Consider the following 25,166-nt stretch of genomic DNA (forward strand, 5'->3'; position numbering starts at 1 on the left):
TCTCGGAAACGGGTGTCTGAAATATAACATTTTTTTTTTTTGGCAATAAAATGGTCCAAAATGTGTCAGAAAATAATGCTGAACAATTTTAAGCATACACTATCACAATGTGTGAAGTGGAGGGTTAAATTCACGGCGAGATTCCCGCCGGACCACTTATCTGCAGGCACTTCCTGTCCCACCCACATTTTCGTGTCGCTTCCGGGTGGTGGTTACAAGCAGGCTGTCGTTATCTCAACGCTGTAAACAAGTTACTCAACGGTTTAGCTTCAACGACACATCAAGCGAAAAGAGATGCATATTAAAACAGGTGAGTTTGTGCTATATTTCGGTATATTTGAGTGTAACGCTTCACTTTCAGATGTGTTATTTATGTGTTTGGCCGCGGCATTAGCGGCGGGCTAGCAGCGCCGAGGGAAGCCTTTCTCCGCTTTGAATGAGGTGGTGGGGGGAGTTACGAAACTTCGGCTAGCGTTCTGGGTGGCTTTTTACAACCTTAATACGTGTAAAAACAAACATATCTACTCGACCCGCTGTAGTTAATGTTCATACATTTTTCGATGGTCAAAGTGGAACCTTTAGATACATAAAACCGTCGAGTTTTATGCTCCACATCGTGACGCTGCTAATTAAAGTTTGCTAACACCGGTGCTCGCTGTTAGCTTCTATCTTTTTAGCCGCAAGCACCGCTCACATGAACCAGCGGGAGTTGTTTTCCACAAATGGAAACTATTAAATCATTTCTGACATCTTTGTTTCTAAATAGTCGGGACACTGAAGAGTCTGCGGAGGTAGCCTGCTTCTCGAAATTTCGGAGCGGTAAATGAGACTGGGTCGGCCGGGCGGTGGTCGGTCTCACCAGTTCTTTTGAAATGTGGCGCTTTGGAGCGGGTACGCTAATCAGGCCCGCTGTAAGCTATGTGCTTCCTCTTTATGTTTCAACTTGTGGTGCATTTGAACACGGCCAACAGTAATGTCTGAGTCGGTCTGAGTATGTTTCAGTGGCGCCATGCGGACAGAGAATGATTTAACAACCAAAACGGGAGAGCCTTCCCGTAAAGACTGTTACCCAGTCACTCCTTTTCATGATGAGCCAGCAAGTGGGACAGCGTGACACAGGTCATTGGGCAAGATCAGACACGGGGACAAGTATGGTGATGACAGCTGAGACCTGTGATGGGCAACTGCCAGTTAGGAATACAATTAGTTTACTCTTAACCAACGGCAACATTATTTATTTATTAATTTGAGATTAGTTGACCTGAATTATATCAGCATCTTGTGTGAGATTGCATTAATAGTCACATGGTACGGCCCGAGGTGAAGTCTGTTTAATTACATTTTTTCCACCTTCCGACTCAGGAAGTTGAACCTAAAACGTTTTATACTGGTGCTTGATAAATTGCTCATCAAAAGTGTTGATGGTAGATTTCTTCAGAAGAGTTGTTTTGATTCCAGCAATCCTGTCTATTTTGGGATTGGTATTTTTTTCTGTACAATTTTGCAAGTAGCCAGCTATACAGGGAACTGTTGTTCAGCCTCACCTCCTCTGCCACACCGAAGTCACATGAAAGTGTGTCATCTACCCCCAATGTTTGTGTGCATGGTAGAGACAAGTGCAAAGACCATTATTAACCAATGCCAAGTGATAAGTCTTTGTGTACTACTCACTACAAGTATGCTTACTAAAGTAAGGGCAAGATACTAGTAGGACAGTAATGTTGATTGGAAGTGATTATGATATGATTTAGTGATTTCACTTACAAATCACCAAGCACTGGAATTTTCTGCTCGTATGCATGATAACATATTAAAACAGCAGATACCTGATCAACTTGTCAATGCTCATTTTCTTCAGGTACATGGGAAGCCAGCAACACTGTGTGTGAGCCTGATGGTCTATGTGACCAAGCAGTCCTTGTTTCAGCCGCCAATTCTGAGCCACACATTCGGAACCGCCGCCTGTCTCCTGGCTCGGGAAACTGTGGAGGTGGTGGGGGTGGAGGATGCATCTCTGGAGGCGACAAGCTGCCACGGCAGCTTTCACCCGATGGTGACCTGATGGGTCCCAGCCATGCCTTTAGCTTCCGCAGGGAAAAGGAACGCAGGGGCCCACAGCACAAAGGTCGTAGTCTGCGCAGGGAAAGTCAGAAGGGTGTTGGCCGTGTAAGTGAAAGGCCACAAAAGGTTAATCAAAAGGAAAGATGGGTCGAGGACAGTTTGTCTCTACTTAAGCCCCCACCTGCCTTCCCAGTGCAAGACAGTCCTGCCAAGCTACAGCCTGCTGTTAGCTATGCCTCCAAGGTGAAGGCGGGAGCTGCAACTGGAGCACTGGAGGAAGACCGACCTGCCATCGGCATGCTGCTACAGAACCAGTGGGGTCTAAGTTTCATTAGCGAGGCAAGACCAGTCACAGAGGGCTCTGGCCCCAACTCCCGTTCCAGTACCCCACTGCCCACAGATTCTAAACATCCAGCAGACCTACAGCTAGACACAGTTCTCACAGTGAGGCCCCCAGAAGAAAGGCCAATTCCAGTGTCTACCTCCCTCAACCCAATTGCATGCGCAGAGGTCGACGAGAGCAATGGAAAGCTGCTGCTCAGTTGTCGCCACCTAGTGGAAGCTCTGAACTATCATAGTAAAGGTAACCACCACAAGAAGCTTTAAAAATGACATCTGGCTAGAGATCATTAAATCTGAAATTATGGTGAATAACAACTACCTCTTTTCCCCTCTCTCACTCCATAGAGTGGAACGCTATCTGCAACAGACAGAAAAAAGGTGAGTTTTCCTAATTTATGCGCATTCATTCATATGCGCAAGACATTATTCCCTACTATTTTGTCACACACACTCATTGATGGTAATTTGCTAAAATGTGTTGCATAACAAAGTGGTCTAATCTTTGCTGTTTGTATGAAGCGTCCCTTTTGACTTTTTTTTTTTTTTTGGCTTCTCAGATCCAAAAAGGGTGATCTGGTACAAGGACACCAAGGAGCACCCAGCCTAGCAGTGTGACAGGCCCCTAGTGGAAACACACACAAGTACATACACATAAAATACATAAAGATGGACGAATTTGAGTCCTGTTCTCACACACTGCACTCAGGATGATGTCTTCACGCAAAGCCACACTGAGACACTTTGGACTAACTCCTTTAAGATCTTACAGCAATGGACTTTTTTTTTAACGCCTTACAGAAAGCCTGCCTTAATTAATCAGACCTGTTTTCATTGTCTCACATTACCATTTTAAGCTTGTATGTGTAGATTTTTTTTTTTTTTTTTAACTATAGGCGCTGTAATTTAATTTGTTTCCTTTTTGAAAGCTGCCGTTTTTATCATACTTTGTCCTCTGTGAAGCGAGTGGTCAATCAAGCACTTTGTTCAAAGAATTTGTTTACCAATCCCTGTGTGCAAGCCCTCACCAGAGTGACTTTCCCCCTCCCCCATCAATTACAAATCAGAAGAATGTCTCATTCCTGCTTGAGTTTTACTGTTAATGTATGCAGAGGACTCCTGTACCCAAGTCTTCAGTTTACAGGGGGTGTAGTCAAAGGCACAGAAGAGTTCACCCTTTATCACATCACCATATTAATGCTGTGTTCCTTTTGTTTTCATTTGGTCCCAATTGGGTGAATGTTACTTATGAATCCATAAGGGATGTCACCATGTTCAGTGTGTTGATTTTTGAAAAGAATTTATTAAATAAAAATTACACTGGAGAAGGAGGAAGAATGTAAAAGGACAGTATTGCTTAATAAAAATGAGTAAACTTGAGTGGATCTGTTAATCCTCTTTATTTCAATACAAATTGTCATTTACTGCTGGCAACCTCACAGGGTTGAAAATCTCACTTATTTCATGAGAAACTTTCTGTTGTAACTGTACATAAGAGCACAAATGTGCAAGAAATTTTACTAGCAAGTTCTGGGAGAGGGCCTCCGCGGGTACATCTCCAGAACCTAAAGTTACAAAGGTGGGAAATTTAAGAAAAGTAAAATTTTTGGTAATACAAAGCTACTCCTTCATACAATCCAACACCGAGCTGTGTGTGTGAGCTGTTTAAATGTTAGTTAGGCACTAAAAATATGAAACCAGCTCCTTTGATATCAAATATCTGTCTGGATAAACCCTTCAAAATGGAAACCTGCAGTCTTCCTGGTTAATAGTCTGCATTTTTTGTTGTTGTTGGCGTGTAAAGGCCTTAACCAGTGAAGCATAGCTCAGGAACTGAACTAATTTACAGTCTGAGCGTTTGAGACATTTTTCATGAAGGACCATGTTACAGCAGTATGTCTCTTGGATGTGTTTGAATAGTTTTTCAAACATGTGATGAGATCAGGTTTTGGATGTACAGAAAAGTATTCATCTGTGGAGCTGCTGTGTTATGTTTGAGGCCCGCTGTACCACGCTAAATGTGTCACAACAGACCACAAAATGATGGTGCTGCAGTCAGTCTCTCCATGTCACCTCCACCTCATCTGTTCTATACCTGCAACAGGAGAGAAACCCATGGTCATTTACTGCAAGCACAGCAATATGAACACAAACACAATACGAATGAATTTTTCCATCCTAGAGTCAGGATTAGCAACTTTTAAACCCAACAGCCACTTTAACTCATACAGACATATAATCGACCTATAATGAGTAAGGAACATAAATGTGATTCTATGGTGGGTTATTACCGTAAATCACAACTGAAAAGGTCTATGAAGCCTTACCTTTGTGTGATCCATGAGTCTTCTAGCTCTGTCACCTGACCAGACCGAAACATCTCCCAGCCGGCCTGAGCGATCATCGCTCCATTGTCAATGCAAAATCTGTGGCAACAAACTGATCTTTGTTATCTGCATCTTTCAGCCAGATCAACATCCTATCACACCAATTGAAAAAGTCACAATGAAGAGCTCCATTGCATGTGTTCACACAAGAACAGCTTCATACATCAGATGTTTTTGTGGCTATGAATGGTACACTTTATAACCAAAAGTATTTGCTCATCTGCCTTCACACACATATGAGATTGAGTGACATCCAACTCTTAATCCACAGGCTTTGCAGTTATAACAGCTTCTGACCTTCTGGTGTGTCTATGGAAATTTTTGACTATGTGGCTCAACAGCCGCTGACCCCATTCTGTGATTATATGTAGCCTACCTCTTTATGTCCGAGTTGCTGTCATTCCCAATCATTTCTACTTTCTTAAAATATCACTAACAGTTGACTGTGGAATCAGCTAGGAAATTTCATGACTGTACGGTACCTGGAATTCACAGAGCTTTGAAAATAACAAACACATTAACTCTTAAAAGTAGGGTGGGTGAGAGTATGCTGTACTCGGTCTTAGGACCAAACTGCTGCTCGTGCGTGTAAAAGTGAAACTAATTCTAGTGAAGTTTCAATGGAAATGAAAGTGAAGGATCTGAGTGTTGGGCAGACTGGGTTACCTTTCATCTGTGGCAAACAGCTTTGCTCCTCTCTCCTTACACATCACTCCCATCATCTCCTGCAGACGCAGATTACCTGTGGTTGGAACATGAGATAAACACATTTCTGAGAGCGTGAACTCATTTCCATTCATAGCAACAGTAAACAGAGAGGAGTTTCAAAAATGGGCTTAGACTTTAAGGGATCCAAGGCATTCCTGGGTGACTGTAACAATAAGTACATAAACAAACAGTAGTTAGAAACAACGAACCTTGGAATCAGTAAGAAGGACTAGATGTTACAGTCCCTGATAAGAATGCATTGCTTTAGATGGAGAGACTCTTGAGGGATGGAAAGGCAGCCCAGAAACTTTGTCAGCAGCACGCATCGTTGTGTGCCTCAACTTTCGGTCTTTTACCCAGGCTAATCTGCCATTTTCCTTCCTTGGTTAGGTTTAGGGATTAGAGATCTGATCTAGCTTATCATTTTAAAATTTGGGACACATCATCAGTAGTGGACCTTGGATTCATCGAGTGATTCGGCCATTATCCTCCTCTGCCCTGTTGGACGTGACCCACCACGTCACGATGCCGAAGAGCGGATTTCGCCTGTAGCACAGATGTGGCTGGGGTCCACTTCCTCCCCGTTGCTAGGGTGGGAGCAGTGCCTCTCACTATGGGGTCGTGGGAGTCCATGAGTGACATCTCAGGCCTCACTTCTGCACATTTAAACTCCTCAACCAGGCTAGGGATAGGCAATGACAGTATCCCATCGCTGTAGAGTATAATAATTAGAATTGCTGAAGTTCATGTAGACAGCTTTACTGCTTGTGGGAAGTCATTTTATTCTGTTGGATTTTACACAGAAGAAAACTGGTGTTCCCGTTTCTTTACAGATAAAATCGAGCCTTACACTCTGATTGCAAAGCATTTCATAACAGTAAAAGTAGCGCACACAAAATGACTGCAAAAACTTAAATGCTTCAGCATATTTGCTTTAATATTTTAGAATAAGCTGCAGCTGATCGTTTCAGATATACTTACAGCCAACGCCCCCGACAATCAGCACTTCCTGGGAGCCACAGTGAGCCATAGCTCTTTCTGTGATCTCCACCAGCATGGAGAACAATGTCTCCTGCAAAGACAGAAGCAATACTAATGGGAAATACTGACATCACTGATGCCAACACACCAATCAGGGCTGCAACAAGTAGTTGATTAACAGAAATTCAAGAGGTAAATATTTTGATAATCCAGTATGCTTTAATCATCTTAAACAATTCAAATAATGTGCTGCTTTCAACTGATCATTTCAGTAATCAAAATGTAATTAATCTATTAGCTAAAACTCTCGTAACTCTCGCTAAAACTAATTGATAAAATAAACTAAAATAAAAAAAGAACAAGCTTTTCAAAAAAGGACTTTATGTTCAAATCAGTGTGTGTGAAAAGCTTGTTCTTTTTTTATTTTAGTTTATTTTATCAATTAAAAAAGTGTGAAACCTCCTCTGTGCCGCTCCTTAAACAAATTGAATCACACTTTTCAGTAAATCACACAATGTACAAAACCTGGTAAACCAGCTGCCAGAAGATGCCAGCTGCTCCTTTTCATTCCAGTTGCACTTGAAATGAGAAGGAGCATTTTTGTTTCAGAATATGTTCTGACAATCTTATAAAGTCAATGAGAAAAACTCCTTTAACGTGTTTTATCAGAGGATAACTACACTGCGACACCAAAGGTAACTGGATCAAATGTTTTCCACGTAACCAAAATATGAACTTTCTGACTTTCGTGTGTATAAAGGCGCTATGCTGTACCTGAAGTGAGAAACACAGGTCTTCTGATGTACACTGACCAGAGCTCAGCATCTTATGAGCAGCGTCCTGTGGAAGGAATATAAATGTAAAGAACGTAAACCAAAAGTAGCCTTGAGATAACTCAATCAATATGACACAACCAACTTTACAGAAGAGCAAAGGACTTACTTCAATGTAGGACAAAATGCCAGAAAAGGACACATCCATGCCCTTTACTGTATATGGCAGCTCCACATACTGACTCCCTCTGGCAATGTGGAGAGAAAGCAAAGTTTAGAATAAACATAAAAAAAATTAAAAGACATAAAGAACACTAAATATTCACAACTATTCAGTGATCTCACTCACTTTTTGGCCATCTGCTCTATGTTGTAGCCTGGACTTGGATCATTGGAAATCTGAGTGTAGAAATCGTTTCATAGATGTATGATTACTTCGATAATCTGTTGCACTAAGTGAAATGCAACTTGATGGTTTCATGTTGAGAAGTATGACACAAACCTTAATAACTCTGGCAAACCTGTCTAAACAGTTGCCGACTGCAATGTCGATGGTCTCCCCAAATATTCGGTACCGCCGCTCTGAATATGCAATAACCTGCACAAAATTCAGGATGAACAAAACTCAAACTGCATTTCTACTTCAAATATACTGCTGTTTAGCTGACAGCTGCTCATCAGAAAATGCAGTGCAGATGTTCTGTGCCAAAAAGCTCTGCATGAGGCTTACAGGGAGGAACCAACCTGTGTATTGCCCCCACTAACATAAAGCACGGTGGGGTTGTTGGCTTTGGTGATAAGTCGTCCCATCTCTATGTGTCCGATACAGTGGTTCACACCGAGCAGCGGCTTTCCCCAAAGCTGTGAAACTGTGCGTGCCACTAGAGCCACCGTCACCAAGGGTGCACCCATACCAGGACCTGAAGGAGAACAACTTATTGGTTTGGTCTTCTACAGACATCAGTCAAGAATCACAGTCCCTTTATTTCAATTCATATCTTAAAGACCTTTTAGTACAATAATATTCCTACAGAGCACTTTGCTCTCAGATTGCAGGCTTAATTTAAGTTCCTAGAGTTTATAAAAATAGAATGGGAGCCAGAGCCTTCAGCTCTCAGACTCCTCAGGGTCTGATTAAACTTACTTTTTGTTATAGTTGATAACTAGGGCTGGATCAGGTGGTTTTGAACCCTCCATTAGTTATGTTCTTAGAGTCTAAAGCTGCTATAGCCCTAAGCTATATTCTCTCTGTCATAGTTAAAAAAAAAACCCAAGATGTAAGATGTAAGTCAGATAAGCATGTGTTTCTTAAAGCAGGCCTTAATAATTGTCATAGTTGTCAAAGGAAGGACAAATAAGAGAAATTTTGACATGATCCATTTTCTTTATAAACTGTGGAGCTTGACAAATGTTCTTTGGCTTGTTTATTAGGAAAAATCCCCTATCTCTTTAAGCTATCCTTTTTCTGACTGGGAGCTCTTCATTAACGAAGGTCTGAACTTTAATGGCACACAGAAATTAGTGACATTTTTGAGTAACTTACAATATAAAACTAACATTTGTTTGTTAACAAACAATCAACTCTCAGTTATTTAAAGTTCACTATGACCCTTATTTGATGAGAACATGTTTGGATAAATTTTTGACAGACATCTGAAAGTTAAAATCTTTTATATTACCTTTGGTGTATGCCACACAGTCGATGTCTGCAGGTTTTAGCCCCGCTTGCTCCAGCGCCTCCTTCAGGACGGTTAGTATGACAGCACGGTGGTGTCTGGCTGTGTCACTTGGCAGGAACCCTGAGATATAAAAAAAAGCATGCAGTCAACTAACAGATTTTCATATAAGCAGTATGTTGGAGTTATCATTAATATCTTAGAGGAACTCTAACTTACCTTGACCCGGAGGTGTAATGTAAGTCCGTCTGGGGTTGGAAAGCACTTCCCCATCCCTGATTATGCCTATGCCGATCTTATTGGCACTGCCCTCAAATCCAATCACTACAGTCATGGCTGCAGAAAAAACTGTTTCAGAAAGAAGGAAGTCATTGTGTTGTTATAGTGTCTTTTCATTTAAACCCTTCATCTCTCTTAGAAGTCTATTACAGGCAAGAAAAAGGCACAATAAAACAAAATCAGATTATACTGGAAATTTTTGGACTAGACATCCACATATCTAAATATGTCTGGTATGGTAACTGCACCGTATCAGATCGCAATACCCTACAACGGATAGTGAGAAAAGATGAGAAGATCATTGGAACCTCTCTTCCCTCCAGCACAGACACTCATCACACCCACTGCATCCACAAAGCCACCAGCATTGTGGAGGACCCCATGCACCCTTCACACACATTCTTTACCCTGCCTGCAGCCTTCTGGCAAGAGGTACCGGAGTATTCGGGCTCTCACTACCAGACTGCAAAAAAGTTTCTTCCCCCAAGCCGTCAGAACACTCATACTGGACTCATCTGCACAATCTCATACACACACCTTCATACAGCAAGTTACTTTTTGCACAACCCACTGTCATTGTTGCCCTTTTCTATTGCACTGTTGTGTCTGCACTGTCTTGTGTCTGTACCGTGCTGTTCTGTCTGGTGTTGCGGTGCTCATGGTTGAAATAACAATCCGGTTGTTCAGTGATGACGCCACGAAGCCTACTTCCGGGTCTAAAGTTGTCTGCGTTTAATATGGCTTTTGTGTTGTTAACATGTTTAATGTTATGTATTTTCTTCTATTTGATCTCAAAAAGCTCCTAAAACAGTCAGTGATCACTGTTGACCTCCCTCGGCTTTTATTACCGCTAATCATTTATTTAAGCTCAGTTTTTAAAACCTTAGGATGTAACTACAGCCCAGCCCATGCAGCAGTATATGAATGACTTACCTCATATTGTGGATGGATTATCTCAGTTGTTCTCCTGGTTGAAGTTTGGTCCTTTTACAGCATCCTGCCATGCGATTACATTTGTTTCTGACCACCGAGAACACTCACGTTAACTTTTATCGAGTGGAAAAAAAGTTAGCTTGTTTATATTATGCTAACATACCTGTGTCGCTAGCGGTCACGTAGCACACCATTATATACCAGCTAGCCCAACTTCAGTAACCCTACAAACGTCACTGCTGTTTAGTTTTCTGTCTTCATTTATGCTGGAAGTGATAACAGAGCTGTACGTTTTAATTTGTTTCCAAAACCCCGCAGTCAGGACATGCTATATTGTATTTAGATAGAAGCTAGCGAGCTAACTCCCTGCTAACTTCTAACTCCATTAAATGTCATAAATTCCGTTTTCATGGATGCCTGGATGTTAAACTCAATTGTTACGCCTGGTAGAGCAGACACTGATCATTTTATTAAAGATGAAAGACTTGAGACAGTTTTTCAACTCTTAGTAATGCCATAGTGATCGTTTGATATATGGACCTGCAGCGGAGTTTAGACCCAGACACGGCTAGTGACGTCAGACTGAACAACCGGATAGATTGACAGACCACGTGACTTTCACGCATTGCTTTGTGGGTACCCGTGGCAACAAAATCAAAACACTGCATCAAGCGCTAGTATTTCCAGCACCGGTAATCATTAATTCTGCGGTTTTAATCCCTACTTGCATTTTATTTGCCCCAAAAACAGTTATGTACAAAACGGAAAAAAATCAAAGGAGTGAAAGGGTCAGACCCATATGAGCATATAAAGTCGAGCTGCCCAACTTTCATCACGCACATATTTATTATTATATGGTCCTAAGCCTCTTGCCCTATGACAGCTGGGATTGGCTCCAGCACTCCCCGCGACCCTGAAAAGGATAAGCGGTAGCGAATGGATGGATGGATGGATGGTCCTAAGCCACTTGACTTGACTTGACCACAACACAAATACAATCAACACCAAAATTCAAGATTCAAATTATTTAGCAGCAAACATTTTTATGCAGATAACATGTTATTGCGCGCATTTTTTTAACCCTGATAATACACCTTTAACCTACATATTTCCACATTAAACGTTCGGACAATCAATACGTAAACATAACATACGTTAACAACATAACGTATACATAACACTATTTATACCAATTCCATGTGCAATACTCAACTGTATATACATAACACTATTTATTACATATTACTTACGTCTTGTATATTGTACATTATATATATATATATATATATATATATATATATATATATATATATATATATATATATATATATGTGTGTGTTAACCAAGTGGCCGGCATAGTGTACAGGAACATCTGTGCCGAGTATAACCTGGAAGTCCCGAGGTCAAAATGGGAGATGCCCCCAAGGGTGGTGGAGAATGACCGAGCTAAGATCCTGTGGGACTTCCAGATACAGACGGACAAAATGGTGGTGGCTAACCAACCGGACATAGTGGTGGTAGACAAACAGAAGAAGACGGCCGTAGTGATCGATGTAGCGGTTCCGAATGACAGCAATATCAGGAAGAAGGAACACGAGAAGCTGGAGAAATACCAAGGGCTCAGAGAAGAGCTCGAGAGGATGTGGAGGGTGAAGGTAACGGTGGTCCCCGTGGTAATCGGAGCACTAGGTGCGGTGACTCCCAAGCTAGGCGAGTGGCTCCAGCAGATCCCGGGAACAACATCGGAGATCTCTGTCCAGAAGAGCGCAGTCCTGGGAACAGCTAAGATACTGCGCAGGACCCTCAAGCTCCCAGGCCTCTGGTAGAGGACCCGAGCTTGAAGGATAAACCGCCCGCAGGGGCGTGCTGGGTGTTTGTTAATACTGTCCATATGTACATAGCGCTGCAGAACTGTACCCCCCCCCCTCCCCCCAGCATGTTTACACTGAGTAGGAGATGCTCTGTATCTCATTGTACAACTGTATAGTGACAATATAGGCATTCTATTCAATTCTATTCTAAAAGAACCAAAGCATAAGCATCCTGATAGCTGTCTAATTAGCTCCTATGCTAACCGCCAGAGAACAGACCGACTTTTTTTTCCAAAAGTAAATTTATGGTGATGCGGTTTTGAAAACAAAATATATTTACCTACTTTTTAAAATTTCCTTCGGTAGGTCACATTAATCTTAATTCATATCGCTTTAACTTTTACGCACGTAAACCTAACTGGCTGGGCTAATTTCTGTAGCTCAGCTCCTCCATAACGAAGCCCAGAGGACCCAAACACTGGTAGGATTGACAGACCATTTTGCCTTAACATTTTCCCTTAACATAAGACAACGTAAAAACAGAGCCTTACTTAACTAACATGCCACGGTAATAAACTGTGTACATTACAGCAGCAAGTACGTATTTATTTTTCAAGAAGACATACAAATGTGGAATTTTTCTCGGTAATTTTCAGGCATGTGTTTAGACAGTCAGTAGTTCAGCAAAGCACGTGGACAGAAGTCTTAGCTGTGCTGTGGCGCGTGTGTTGTGTGTGTGTTTGGGGGGGAGTGCCTGGGAAGCAGCAGTTGTCTGGGCTTTACATCCTGTTGTGAAAGTGCAAGTAAGGTTATTTGCATGTCTTTTCACCGAAACGTGTTTGAAATGAAGACGCTAATTATTCTCAGCGCATTTGCATTCGTTGATAATCAGATAAGCTCGGAGGAAAGCTTGTTAGCTGGCTGCTTATTCTCCATTCATTCTCGGCGTAGGCCGCATGCTTTCTTTGTCAGAGAGAAAAGGCTAGCGGTAGCACAGTCTGCTTTTAGCTAAACTTGTTGTTTAACATGGCAAACTTCCTAATAGCTCATTCTGTTGCTGTTAAATTATATGCATGCATTAATTTTACATCAGCTGGTCGCCAATTTCTACAATGTGTTGAATTTAAAGCACTCAACCAGAGACTTGCACTGAAATAAAAGCTCATCTCGCTTCCGCTTTGTCAGAAAATGTGATTAGGATGTAAATAGTCACATTGAAGTCGGCCATTGTAAGTCTAATTCTCGGCATACAGACAGAGAGAACTAGAAAAACTTACTGTACGTATTTATTGCTCCTCTGCACTGTGTTTATGTTCGCTTATTTTCGTTTTACGTATGTTTATGCGATAGAAGGACTTAATTTTATCCAAATTGTTAACTGTCAAACATAAACATTGATATCAGCAGCATCTGTCCAGTATTAGTTACTTTTATTAATAATACATTTCAGATGTAGTTAAGACGCTCCGCAAGGTTCTGAATGTATCCCTGAGCATCTTTGAATATAATAACATAAGTCAGCAACTGCCGATCATACTGGTGAAATTTCTTCAAGACGTCTCTGGTGTACCTGCTACCTTTACAGTGTTGAAACCTTTTCCATTTCCTTCTATTGTTTTTTTTCTTTAATTTTCGTTTCTAGTTTGTTGGCCTTAATCATGTTTACAGCTCTGTATTCAGCCAAACAACCTATATAAATGCTCTGCTAAATCAATCTAGTTTTAATTTATTTGAATTAAAACTTGAACTAACGCTGATTTTCTGAATTTGTCTTGATTCAGAAAAGAGCTGGTTGCAATTATCCAGAACACAGGATGATCAAATCAAATCAAAATCAAATCAAATCAAATCACTTTTATTGTCACATCACATGTGCAGGTACATTGGTACAGCACATGTGAGTGAAATTCTTGTGTGCGAGCTTCACAAGCAACAGAGTTGTGCAAAATACAATAATGTAAACAAGCAAAATACAAGAATGGCTACATCTGAAACTAATAAATATATGTACAATATATAATAGTATATGCATTTCTGGATGTGTATACTAAATATTTTTCTACGTGTGTGTGTGTGTGTGTGTGTGTGTGTGTGTACATTTTACAAATTAAATAGAGTAAACAATAAATAAAATATATAAAAATATACAGAGTTGATTGTTTCAGACTGCTGTGGCTTACATTTTAAAACGCTGATTACGTGTACACAAAGACATAAAAGTGGAAACGCAACAAATCCTCAATGTTGAGATTGTTTTCTATTATGTATGAGATTCCTTCCTGTGTGTCCTGCATACTGGTGCAGCATTTGACCTTTGTGCACTGAACAGATGCATTACTTAAATGGTTCTTGTTGTGTTTTTCAGCGGTGCCTGTGGTGTTGTGTGTCTGCGAGGTGTGCTTGCCGTCCGAGTGAGTTCAAGTATGAAGAGGGGCAAGAAGGCAGAAGAGGCAGCTGCGGAAGGAGAAAATGACACAGCCTCTGGTACTACCAGCATGCCCTGATGAACTGAAATGGATTTTTCCTTTACTATAGATAGATTTTCCAACATCATCTATTATCCAACCCTGTGCTATTTGTCTTTCATTTCACAGCTCCTTCAAAGAAAGCAAAGGCAGCCAAGGAACCAGAGGCTCCGATACTGTATGATGACCCTCCTGACAAAATGACCAGCAAAGACGGACGCAACGCAAACATGAAGATCACGTCGTGGAATGTGGATGGGCTGAGGGCCTGGGTTAAAAAGAAGGGCCTGGATGTGAGTTTGCTGTCTGGAGAAGCATTAATTAGCTAGTTTTGAGACTGACTGATACTAACAAGCACATTTGTCTTTTCCCAGTGGGTGCGAGAGGAGGATCCAGACATTTTATGCCTACAGGAGACAAAGTGTGCAGAGAAAGCCCTCCCTGCTGAAATCACCTCAATGCCTGAGTACCCTCACAAGTATTGGGCTGCATCAGGTGACAAGGAGGGTTACAGTGGGGTGGCTATGCTCTGCAAGACTGAACCCATCAAAGTGACCTATGGAATTGGTAAGGGGGAACTTTGTGTTCTGCTTAGTTATTTATGGTGCCTAGAAATGGCAAAAAAAACATGTACAGCAACATTTTAAAGATGTGTAATCTTCTATGTTTGAAGTAAATGATTATTTTAAATTATTAGTGGATAACAGCAAATAGGGACTGTTTAGCATGAAGCCCCATTGGTAGTTTAGAAGGTCCTCCCATAATGAGCACATTGTGTGATTACCAGATTCCTGCTCTTGAAAAACTAATGTTTTTGCCTTATCAGTATAAAATTTTAGATGAAACCAACAGAGACATTTTTAGTATGCTTTACCAACACATTAAACCTATACAAACAGTTTAAGTACTGGTGAAGCAACTGACTTAATTTTGACTAATATTCTAGGCAAAGAAGAGCACGATAAGGAGGGCCGTGTCATCACTGCCGAGTTTCCCAGCTTCTACCTGGTGACGGCATATGTGCCAAACGCTAGCAGAGGCCTTGTTCGCCTTGATTACCGCAAAACCTGGGACGTGGACTTCCGGGCGTACCTGAGTGAGCTGGACATGCAGAAGCCCCTGGTGCTGTGTGGAGATCTCAACGTTGCTCACCAGGAGATCGATCTGAAGAACCCCAAGGGGAACAAGAAAAATGCCGGCTTCACCCCCGAGGAGCGCGAAGGCTTCAGCCAGCTACTGGCGGCAGGTTTTGTCGACAGCTTCCGCGAGCTCTACCCCAAGCAGACCAACGCCTACACCTTCTGGACCTACATGATGAATGCCCGCTCAAAGAACGTGGGCTGGAGGCTCGACTACTTTGTGCTGTCATCCTCTCTGTTGCCGGGCTTGTGCGACAGCAAGATCCGCAACAAAGCGATGGGGAGCGACCACTGCCCTATCACTCTGCACATAGCTGTGTAAGTTCACTCTGAGTTCAACAGGCTTTGCATAACCTTCAGTCTGTTCATACGTCTGTTTCAACTTGTATAATCCGGTCACTCTGAGGTGTCTTCTCTATGTGCTGCTCAAACTCACTCTTACAGTAAAATCAGCGTTTCATCTTGGTAGTTTAGGACATACTTTCTTGTACTTTTCCCCCCCTCTCTACATAAAATGTCCTTCCTTCCTGTAACTGAATTCTGTCCCTAAATGAGATCCAAATTTCTTTTGACAATTTTATAACAAATGCAACACTAAATAATCAAAATGTGTAAGCTAATTTTCAGGAACTGCCAGATATTTGTTACTGTGTAAAATGAATCAACTGCTGTTAAAAGAAAATAACGTGTCTTGTTGTAAACATTTTTTTCCCCAAACCTTGGTTAAAGTTTCTGTTGCCACACTTACCAATAAAAGACTGAATTTCTATAGTACCTTGTTACTTTTATTATTTGAGGAATTCAAGCCAAGATGACAAACAAACTTCTAGTCAGTGTGTTTTACCTGCAACACAATTCAAATGCAGTCAATACAATGAAAATCATTTCTATGGAAACTTCATGACGTGTGTCCTCTGATGCATTTTCAGATTATAAGACTGCCTGAAACCCTTCCCACATTCTCCGCAGACATAAGGTTTCTCCCCTGAATGTGTTCGCTGGTGTCTTTTCAGGCGGTTGGCACTCAGGAAGCTCTTGTCACACTCGTTGCAGGCGTATGGTCGGACTCCGGTGTGGTAACGCAGATGGATAGTAAGGTAGCAAGACTGAGTGAACTTCTTGCCACAGTGGGGACACTGGAAGGGCTTGTGGCCTGTATGGAATCGTTCGTGCTTCAAAAGCTCTGCGTGGGAGAAGAAACCCTTCCCACAATCAGAGCAGAGATACGGCCTCTCACCTGAATGCGTCAGCTCGTGTCTGACAAGTGTTGCCTTGTACACAAAACTCTTGTCACACTGTGAGCAGCTGAAAACGTTTTCTCTGGTGTGGCAGCGCTCGTGTTTCTTCATGTTGCGTTCTCTCTTGAAGCTCTTGCCGCAGAAAGAACACATGAATGGCATTTCCTTGGAGTGGATCTTCATGTGGCTCAGAAGACCTCCCTTGTAGAGGAAGCCCTTGCCACACTGTGTGCACATGTGTGGCCGTTCTTTCTGATGAATACGCTGGTGTGCAGTAAGAGCTGCTCGGTAGGCAAAGCTCTTTCCACAGTTGCAGGTATGGACTCGTTCCTCCTGGTGAGTCTGGAGATGCCTGTTGAGGTAGCTGGCACAGCTGAAACTCAAATCACAGCGAGGACATTTGTAAGAATCCTCTGACTTGCCAGCATCCAGGCTGTGGGTCTTTAGGTGCCTCACCAGTGCTGACTTCCAGGTAAACGCGCGCCCACAATCTGAACACAGGTACTCCCCATTTTCCATGTGGGTGCTCTTGTGCTCTTTCTGAGCAGCCAGGGACTTGAAGACTTCCCCGCAGATCACACACTCGTACTGGCGTCCCAAGGTATGTGTCTGCTTGTGCCTCTCCAGCGACTGTTTGAAAGAGAAATGGCGCCCGCACTGGGAGCACGAGAAGGGCTGCTCACCTGTGTGGATGCGCCGATGGGCTTTTAGTGAGGAAAGGAACCTGAAGCTTTTCTCGCAGTCTGCACAACTAAAATTTCCCTCTTCATCTGTGAGTGCCTGAAGAACTGACTTGTCCTCAGTGATCTCAATGGAGTGAACGTCATAGATGTGCTGCTGATCCTGTGCTTGTTCTGAGTGATGGAAGGAGCACTCAGGACAGGAGAAAGCAGCCGATGAGCTGTCTGCTGCAGAACCTGACAAAATGATCATAAATGAGAGTAAAAAAAAACAAAACATACTAAAAATAAAACAAAATCAATGTTGGATAAATTGTTATAACTTTTGTGTTTTAACAGTTACATGCTTTTATATTTTTGTTGTTTAATAAGGTACTTCAGGCTTATTTTCACTGCTATGCACTATAAGAGGCCACAGATACGCCTAGCCGGTGACCCTAAATGCTATTTGACAGTTATATAAAGCATATTGAGGTGACTTGTTTTGAACAGCTCTATATAAATAACCCTTGAGTTAAAGTAAATCGAATGACATGATTCAAAGGTGACGAAGCTTCATTAGATATGTCATAATATAATACTTATACTAAAAAAAGTTGACTTTGAGGGGGTCAGGTGGAATTCAAAGTAATTCAATTTTTTTTCTAGCATTAACAAACTAAGCTCTCCTGTTTCCAAGTAGTTCATTATGTGGCAGCCTGACTTCGCACTGGCTTCATCAATCCTACCTTCATGTACAGTTTTTAAAATTAATTTAAGACTGTACCGATAACTATACACAGCAGGAATATTGACCAGGACAAGGTGAACTGGTTGTTCCACAGTTGAGGATAAACCTCCAGATGACCTTGCTTTTGCTGTCAGATCCCCTGTGCCATGAAATCACCTGCCCAATGAGCCAATCCTAACAGAATCAGTGACCTCCTTGATCACTTCTCATGCACACCCTTGTAGATTTGCGTTTATGTGATTTTTATTTTATGATCGCCCTTTCTTTTACTATTTCAATTTCTTAATGGATTTTTTTATTCCTTTATTAGTGTGCTTGCGTTTTTAATAAAGTTATAATTTCTACATCTATCAATACTTTGACATTTATAATATTATATAAATATTATAAATAAACTTTCTATTCAATCTTATTTATGAATTGTTCTCTCTGGGATTTTGTATTAATGGTGCAAAGATTCAGTAACTCCAAAATGCTAAAGAACACTTGCTCTCATTAGCATCCTTCGACGAGACCACAGGTGACCCATATGAGTGTTCTGCACTGTAAAAGAAAAGAAAAGAGACATTAATCAAAAATTATTTTAATCAGCCTCTTTCCCATTATTTTTATACTCAATCATATGTACAACTACACTTGTAATAAAAAGTGTAAGCAAAACAGGATGTTATGTTTCAGAGAGCATGCATCATGCCACCACAACAAAATCAGGAACTAGCTAAACCATATCTAAAACATGACGCATCAAAAGCAAGTTTTTACCAGCTTAAAGGCAAAGGCTTCAGTGGAGGAGGGTTTGCACTCGTGATCTCTTTCCTGCTTTTAGTCATCATTTGCTTCTGTAAATTTATCAGCTGGATCTTCATGGTTGGTCTGCGTTTGCGCCCACTTGTACGGACCTTGACTGGAGTAATGACATCATTGTCAGGTTCAGAGATGAGACCCTGAGGCTCTCTGCCCTTATGTTGCTCACCGTCTGGGCTGCAGTTATCATCTGCCTGCACCTGGCACTGCAGTTCAGAGAGTTCAACATTAGCCTCACTGATGTTGGCCTCGGCCATCGCAAAGTCTTTCCCATCTTCACAGCGGTCTGTAGGCACGTCTGCAGTCTGCCCATCAGTGTGAGTTTTTAGATGCCTCGCAAGCGACAGCTCCCAGTTAAATGTCTTGTTGCACTGCTGGCAGGTGTAAACGTAGTCTTTCATGTGCGTTTGCTTGTGCTCAGTGCGTGCTGACAGGGAGTTGAAGATCTTTCCGCAGATGAGGCAGTTATACTTGCGCCCAGTTTTGTGTGTGTGCCGGTGTCTGTCGAGGGACTGCCTGAAGGAGAAGCAGCGGCCACAGTCGCTGCAACGATGAGGGCGCTCCCCGGTGTGGATGACTCTGTGGGCAATTAGTGAAGACGCAAACTTGAATTTCTTTTCGCAGTCAGGGCAGTCATGCGGCCCCGCAGGCATTACAGGCTGAGGGGATGCCGAGTCAACCATGTTCACTTCTGAATGGGCGTTTGATTTTTCTTGTCTTTCTTTCTCATCTGCTTCACCTGACCCCTCTTCCTTGGCTCTCTCTTCAGCAAATGTGACCAATGAATCTTCAGCCACTGCATTAGCACCTCTTCCTTCAAAGCAGTGTTCTCCCATCAGCACTTCAATATCAGTGCTTGGACCCAATTCAACCTCTGCATAATCAGTCACTGCGATTATTTCAACTGCAATGTCATCCACAAATGTCACAGTGTGTGCGTCTTCACCGGTACCCTGTGGTGGATCTGACTCGTTGGCCTGTTCTATACATTTTGATCCTCTGCTGGGGAGGACTGCAGAGAGTGAGGAAACGATGCTGTCGCCCATACTTGAAGGTGGAACTGCACAAACGGAATGAGGTAGATTCATGAGTTACTTCCACTGGTTTGCACAAAAATGTAAAATACAATTGATGCGATTGCAAGAAGTGACTAACCATGTTGCTCTAAATGCGCAAGGTTTTTGTGGTGTTGGAGCAGATTTTTCAGATCTGCAGGTTCACAGACTGCATGAACACAATCCTCCAATGCAGAGGATTCAGCTCTGAGCCAGGACACAGTCTGTGGTAAAGGTAATAAATATGCAGTATACTTGAATTAATTACCTAAACACAGGTTTGAACTTCAAAAATAGCTTAAAAACAACCTGAACCATTGGTATTATCAAGTAAAATGTGCCTTTACTGTAGTTCAGGCATTATTAGTACAAGTGATTAAATAAATGAAAAGGCCTAAATCCTCAGAAGTGCAGACAGTTACCAGTTCCTAAACAGTGTTACTAATGCACGTGGCATTATTAGCAGTGACATAATGTAGTTCGTATTAATCATAAACTTTATCTTTTTCCATATGTCATAACAGGTGACACTACAATAAGTAGGTTTTAAAATATTAGGTCACAGCTTTCATTTAAGAGCATTAATTTGTTACGTGTTGATTCGACCTTTTGCAGTTTTCTACACATCTATAATACAGACCCATACAGGATCCTAAAATTACAACAGGTGTAAGATTCATCACTGGTTTAGGACTAAGAATGCAGAAGCATTTTAATAATAATACTATTATTATTATTATTATTATTATTCATAATATATATTATTATTATTATATATTTTTAATAAAAATACATTTTTAACTTATTTTGACTCATTTAACATATAATTTATTAGCAGTAATTTCTTGTGTCATTGGGCTTGAAACTTTACTAAAACTGACTGCTCAGAGTAAAATATGCTGACACAGTGAAAGCTAAACAAAGACACCGAGTTAGACAAATACAAGGATACAAGGAGCTCTTATCCATTTACCTTTAAGAGTTAGACAAAAAACACATTTTGTGAACTGATGAGCATGAGCATATAGTGCAAAGACTACTGGAATAAATGCTACATGGACAGAAAGTTGTAGGTTTTCAACCAGTTTTGTTGTTTGGATTTTATGTACATAACCTTTTTATTGTTATTGTATATTAAAAAATCTTTTAAAAAATCTTTTAAAAAAATCTGAAGCCAGATGGCATAAATATATCCTGGGTATACCGAACTTGCTTCATAGTACAGGGCCAATGACTCTCTGCCTGACTGAGGCTTCAGCAATTTTCCCAGCAACTATCATCAACCTCGAGCAACCAAACACAACCAGTCAGGAACTAGTGATGGGATTTTAGGCTCTTTTTGAAGAACCGGCTCTTTCGGCTCGGCTCACTAAAAAAGAGCCGGCTCTTTCACAAAAAGAATTACTAATGTAAAAGAAAAAAAAAAGTGGTTTTATTTATATATAAATATATACAGTGATCCCTAGAGACAAAGCACATACAAACTCCAAAAATCACATACAAACTCCAAAACACATTTCTAGCATTAACTGAACTTCCAAACCAGAGCTACCTAGATCACTTAAATTACACAATTGAAAGCACATGTGTATTGTGTGTGTGTATTTATACACAAGCACTCATATATGTTCAAATAATTGAAAAAAAAAAAAGTTCATTTACCTGTTACTACCACACACCAAATCCGGTTGTTGGTACTTGCTGGCTTGTGTAGCCACTAGGTAACAAAAGCTCAACACTGCGCCCAGCATCCTGGAGCACTTCTGTTGTGTTTTGTACGTGTTTTGGAGTTTTTATGTGCTTTGTCTCTAGGGGCCACTGTAAATATACTTTTATTTATTCACTCCACATAAAATGTAATAAATAAATCATATAATACAAAAACCAACTATTTACATTTCAACTTTTAACTATTTAAATTTTCAGCTTTTTCCTTTTAAACAAATTTAAAGTGAAACAACACAAAACACTGCAAACCACAACACAATTAAATATAAATTAAAATACGAAAACAAAAAGAAGATGCACATTCTCTGTCATATGGGCCTGCATGAATAAACTTTCTGAATCCTTTATCATCCGCAAATGAAAATAGTTGTAGATGATTACTATACCTTTCTAATGTGACGCTGTTGTCCCTGGCTCTCTTTCCCTCCCGCTCTGTTCCTGTGCTACTGAGAGTGTAACTACTGCCCCTCCCCCCTCTTCCCAGCGCAAAGCACAAGGCTCGCGTGCGGAGTGAAGCGGAAAAAAAGTGCGAGAGAGAGGGTGAGAGAAAGAAAAAAAAAAAAACCCACGACTCCTAATAAGGTGCCGGCTCGCGTCGTTCACTTCAAAGAGTCGGCTCTAAGAGCCGTTTCGTTCGCGACCGACACATCACTATCAGGAACACTCATTTTTCGCTCATGACCAGTGGCTACAAGATGATTGTGGACTGGTCTTTAGGCCTGAGTGACTGGGGCCTTATTCACTTGATCCTACATTGTCACCATGATTGTCCAAAATGGCAGACAACTTAATGTCACATCTCTATAAAATCTCAATACATCACTATCACCATGACTGTAATAATAAACACAAAGTAGAATTGCCAACTTTCTGACATCAAAGACTCAAATTACTGAAGCTTAATATATGCTGTATTAAACTGCATTAAACTTAAGAGCTGTACCAAATAGCTGTAAACATACAATTAATTGGGGTGGGGTCTTTTTGGTAATTTTGTGGGAAACCTCCATATAACACTTCCTTTATATTACCACATCAGTATTTGTACAATGATCCTATATAGTGACTCACTAAATCATAGTGATTTATTGAACAAATTTTATTGTTACACACTGTATTTATCAGTACAACACCTCTCACCTGCTCAACGTCAGGAACAGGCAGCAGTTGAGCCAGTCGACAGTAGAACTCCCAAAACAGCGTCTGCAGATCACGGTCATACTGAGATCCAAACTCTGCAGGAAAGACTTCCTGTGATAAAAGCAATGTTACTGGAACCCAAATAAAAACCACACCCAGACACTGCAGCAGTGTAATATATTATTTTAACATTTTAACCCCTAAAAATAATACATTTTGGATATTTTGTTTCTGTCATCATTATTATCTTTTATGGCATTTTCATTCATGCATTCTTAATTACAGTAAACAATAAAGAACATGGTGTATTGTAGCTTGATAACAATAATGACAACAGAAATCTGCTTCATATGAAATTTACTGTCACTACAAATAACACAATTGGGTGCATTTGGTTTAACGGGTTGTAAATTATGCTGCCTCACCGTGAAAAAGTCTTGTCTCTCTTCAGGGTCTTTGAGGAGAGTCTGAATCAACTCAAGAAAGGTAACTGTAACATCCTCTTTTGAGGCTTCTGTCTGCAACACATGTATAAAAATTATGTTCCTCATAAAGCCATGACTAAGCGGATTAAGGGTCAAACACAGGTGTGCTGAATATGAAAACTTAATCTGTGTATAAACACTCACATCTACCAGGGTGGTGTGCGACGATTTAACCTTGTCCAGGTAACGCATGATAAACTCAGGTTTCACAAGGTCTTCATTTCGACACAATTCAAGAATATACTGTTTAAGGGGAAGAAAAAAAGTAGAAAAGCCCTTTGTTCACAGCACAGTTTACTAGTCATGTAGTTTATCTGCATCCATGAGGGTGATGAGCCTAAAGCCTTATTTTTTTTAAAATAACTATCATTAGTACTCACTCTAGCTCTTAACCCTAGGTTCAGTTGAGTCCTGTATTTGCACATTAGCAGCTCAGGGACCATATCCACCACCAATGAGACAAACTCTGCCACCTTCCAGTAGTTCATCACGTCCTGTTTCTTTAGCACCTGCCACATTGACGCTGTCATAAGCTGCAAAGGAGATACCAGAAGGCGCAGTGATGCCAGAGGTAATGAGTCACCTGTAAAGAAAAAGAAACCACTGAAATCTGTACTTCCATTTATGCTTAACCAAAAGCCCATCGTTTCAGACTATCCAGTTTTTTTGTTGTTTTTAAAAAAAAAGGTTGCATGCCCTGTAAAATTTAATTAATAACAATGAAATGTAATTATGCAAATAATTTACATCTTATATTTAATTGAGAATAGGACAAAAATTGTATATAGACACCATATTGGAAAATCACATTAGCTTGTGATGTTAACGATTACATTACACCAAAATATATATATGATTTTGGGATGTAAACTTTAAGTTATCATTTACAGTTACTTCCGAGACATTATGTGATTTTTTTGTATTGAATAATAAAAAACGGTATAATCAATAAAACAAATATGGTGTTAGACAATAATATTCTGTAGTTCACAGTGAGCAAAAGCGTTTTCGTTCATTACCTACTGGAGCTTTTTGTTTTTGAATGCAACCTCCAAGTGAATGTTCAACAACAACAATGTTTCTCAAACTCCGTTACCTTCATTTCCCCCATGTTTGCTACCTAGTCTGTACATTCAGCATTCACGTTCATAAGACATGCTGTAAAATTATTTGTCAAGGTAACCTTAGCACACAGGAATAAGACAATAAGCTAGCATACAGAGCTAATTTCAAAGGTATGTTGTATACTTAAGCTAATTTTGCTAGGAACGAATCCCTAAATGTCTGCGTTAACCCAACTGTGACCTGCTCCTAATTGTTTAGAAAATGTGTTTTAGTGTGTTAAGTGTTCCTCCACAAACCGACCTCTGGAGGTGGCCATTAAAACCCCTGAATCCATCTTCTTCTCGGATCGGTGCTGAAAAGTTTGATTAGCTGCTATTAGCTGTTAGCCTGACAACTACCCACACAGCCAGAGGAAGACACAGCTCTGAACGCGGTCGTTATCCAACTGGAAGCTCTTTTCTAAATTAAGCGAGCTGCTAGAGGAAAAACGTATGAATATTAAAAACACACATATTTACATCATACATGTTGCATTTTTGTTGCTAAGGGCTTCTTCTTCTTTATATATGTATTTTTTTTTACGTTACGTTACATTCTTCGTCTTGTTACCGCCATCTGCTGGAGATTCTTTGTATAACGTCCCATGTTCCCCCAAATAAACTTATTTTGCCCCCCACCCCCTTGTTGTT

At 40.8% G+C, this 25,166-nt stretch overlaps 4 protein-coding genes across 11 annotated transcripts; 2 read left to right on the forward strand and 2 right to left on the reverse strand.

Annotated features, from left to right (window-relative positions):
• The first annotated feature begins 171 nt into the window (after positions 1–171).
• LOC146688788 (uncharacterized) lies at positions 172–3,780 on the forward strand. Its single transcript, XM_085437110.1, has 4 exons — positions 172–310; positions 1,859–2,644; positions 2,749–2,781; positions 2,961–3,780. Exons 1-4 carry the CDS (start codon positions 295–297, stop codon positions 3,008–3,010), a joined length of 885 nt encoding a protein of 294 aa, XP_085293236.1. The 5' UTR covers positions 172–294; the 3' UTR covers positions 3,011–3,780.
• osgep (O-sialoglycoprotein endopeptidase) lies at positions 3,336–12,432 on the reverse strand. 5 transcript variants are annotated; one of them, XM_085437107.1, is made up of 13 exons: positions 10,301–10,727; positions 10,138–10,224; positions 9,145–9,273; positions 8,929–9,048; positions 7,994–8,169; positions 7,752–7,847; positions 7,599–7,648; positions 7,419–7,497; positions 7,251–7,316; positions 6,477–6,567; positions 5,454–5,529; positions 4,728–4,826; positions 3,336–4,495 (listed from the first exon to the last, which is right to left on the reverse strand). In XM_085437107.1, exons 3-13 carry the CDS (start codon positions 9,257–9,259, stop codon positions 4,456–4,458), a joined length of 1,008 nt encoding a protein of 335 aa, XP_085293233.1. In that variant the 5' UTR covers positions 9,260–9,273; positions 10,138–10,224; positions 10,301–10,727; the 3' UTR covers positions 3,336–4,455. The 5 variants fall into 5 exon arrangements, with proteins under 5 accessions (XP_085293233.1, XP_085293230.1, XP_085293231.1 ...); XM_085437104.1 differs by lacking the exons at positions 10,138–10,224; positions 10,301–10,727 and adding an exon at positions 12,293–12,432; XM_085437105.1 differs by lacking the exons at positions 10,138–10,224; positions 10,301–10,727 and adding an exon at positions 12,289–12,432.
• Positions 12,433–12,652: 220 nt separating this feature from the next.
• Positions 12,653–16,323, forward strand: apex1 (APEX nuclease (multifunctional DNA repair enzyme) 1). The gene is made up of 5 exons (XM_085437109.1): positions 12,653–12,751; positions 14,314–14,432; positions 14,543–14,706; positions 14,788–14,980; positions 15,360–16,323. The coding sequence occupies exons 2-5, from the start codon at positions 14,372–14,374 to the stop codon at positions 15,872–15,874; spliced, it is 933 nt and encodes a 310-aa protein (XP_085293235.1). The 5' UTR covers positions 12,653–12,751; positions 14,314–14,371; the 3' UTR covers positions 15,875–16,323.
• On the reverse strand, positions 15,674–25,091 carry LOC146688791 (uncharacterized). Of its 4 annotated transcripts, XM_085437098.1 has the most exons (10): positions 25,070–25,091; positions 24,778–24,950; positions 23,793–23,995; positions 23,557–23,655; positions 23,353–23,445; positions 22,928–23,038; positions 20,160–20,283; positions 18,963–20,064; positions 18,691–18,743; positions 15,674–17,707 (listed from the first exon to the last, which is right to left on the reverse strand). In XM_085437098.1, the coding sequence occupies exons 2-10, from the start codon at positions 24,809–24,811 to the stop codon at positions 16,440–16,442; spliced, it is 3,087 nt and encodes a 1,028-aa protein (XP_085293224.1). In that variant the 5' UTR covers positions 24,812–24,950; positions 25,070–25,091; the 3' UTR covers positions 15,674–16,439. The 4 variants fall into 4 exon arrangements, with proteins under 4 accessions (XP_085293224.1, XP_085293225.1, XP_085293223.1 ...); XM_085437099.1 differs by lacking the exon at positions 25,070–25,091 and having other exon boundaries at positions 23,793–23,945; positions 24,778–25,053; XM_085437097.1 differs by lacking the exon at positions 25,070–25,091 and having other exon boundaries at positions 24,778–25,053.
• Between the last annotated feature and the right edge of the window lie 75 nt (positions 25,092–25,166).

Source organism: Copadichromis virginalis, linkage group LG17 (assembly GCF_057382275.1).
Source record: "Copadichromis virginalis isolate Kocher_CV1m ecotype Utaka linkage group LG17, C_Virginalis_male_GT1.1, whole genome shotgun sequence".
NCBI lineage: Eukaryota > Metazoa > Chordata > Actinopteri > Cichliformes > Cichlidae > Copadichromis > Copadichromis virginalis.

Excerpts from the sequence above, each read along its gene's own strand:
- LOC146688788 (XM_085437110.1), top strand. Across the intron at positions 2,645-2,748 it reads TCTGAACTATCATAGTAAAG|AGTGGAACGCTATCTGCAAC; the intron begins GTAACCACCACA and ends CTCACTCCATAG. Across the intron at positions 2,782-2,960 it reads CTGCAACAGACAGAAAAAAG|ATCCAAAAAGGGTGATCTGG; the intron begins GTGAGTTTTCCT and ends TTGGCTTCTCAG.
- osgep (XM_085437104.1), bottom strand. The coding sequence starts at position 9,259 with ATGACTGTAGTGATTGGATTTGAGGGCAGTGCCAATAAGATCGGCATA. Across the intron at positions 5,530-6,476 it reads GATTGTCGGGGGCGTTGGCT|GTAATCTGCGTCTGCAGGAG; the intron begins GTAAGTATATCT and ends TTCCAACCACAG. Across the intron at positions 4,827-5,453 it reads CTGTTTGCCACAGATGAAAG|ATTTTGCATTGACAATGGAG; the intron begins GTAACCCAGTCT and ends TTGTTGCCACAG.
- apex1 (XM_085437109.1), top strand. The coding sequence starts at position 14,372 with ATGAAGAGGGGCAAGAAGGCAGAAGAGGCAGCTGCGGAAGGAGAAAAT. Across the intron at positions 14,433-14,542 it reads AGAAAATGACACAGCCTCTG|CTCCTTCAAAGAAAGCAAAG; the intron begins GTACTACCAGCA and ends TTCATTTCACAG. Across the intron at positions 14,707-14,787 it reads TTAAAAAGAAGGGCCTGGAT|TGGGTGCGAGAGGAGGATCC; the intron begins GTGAGTTTGCTG and ends GTCTTTTCCCAG.
- LOC146688791 (XM_085437098.1), bottom strand. The coding sequence starts at position 24,811 with ATGGATTCAGGGGTTTTAATGGCCACCTCCAGAG. Across the intron at positions 23,656-23,792 it reads ACCTAGGGTTAAGAGCTAGA|TATATTCTTGAATTGTGTCG; the intron begins GTGAGTACTAAT and ends CCCCTTAAACAG. Across the intron at positions 23,039-23,352 it reads AGAGACAAGACTTTTTCACG|GAAGTCTTTCCTGCAGAGTT; the intron begins GTGAGGCAGCAT and ends CTTTTATCACAG.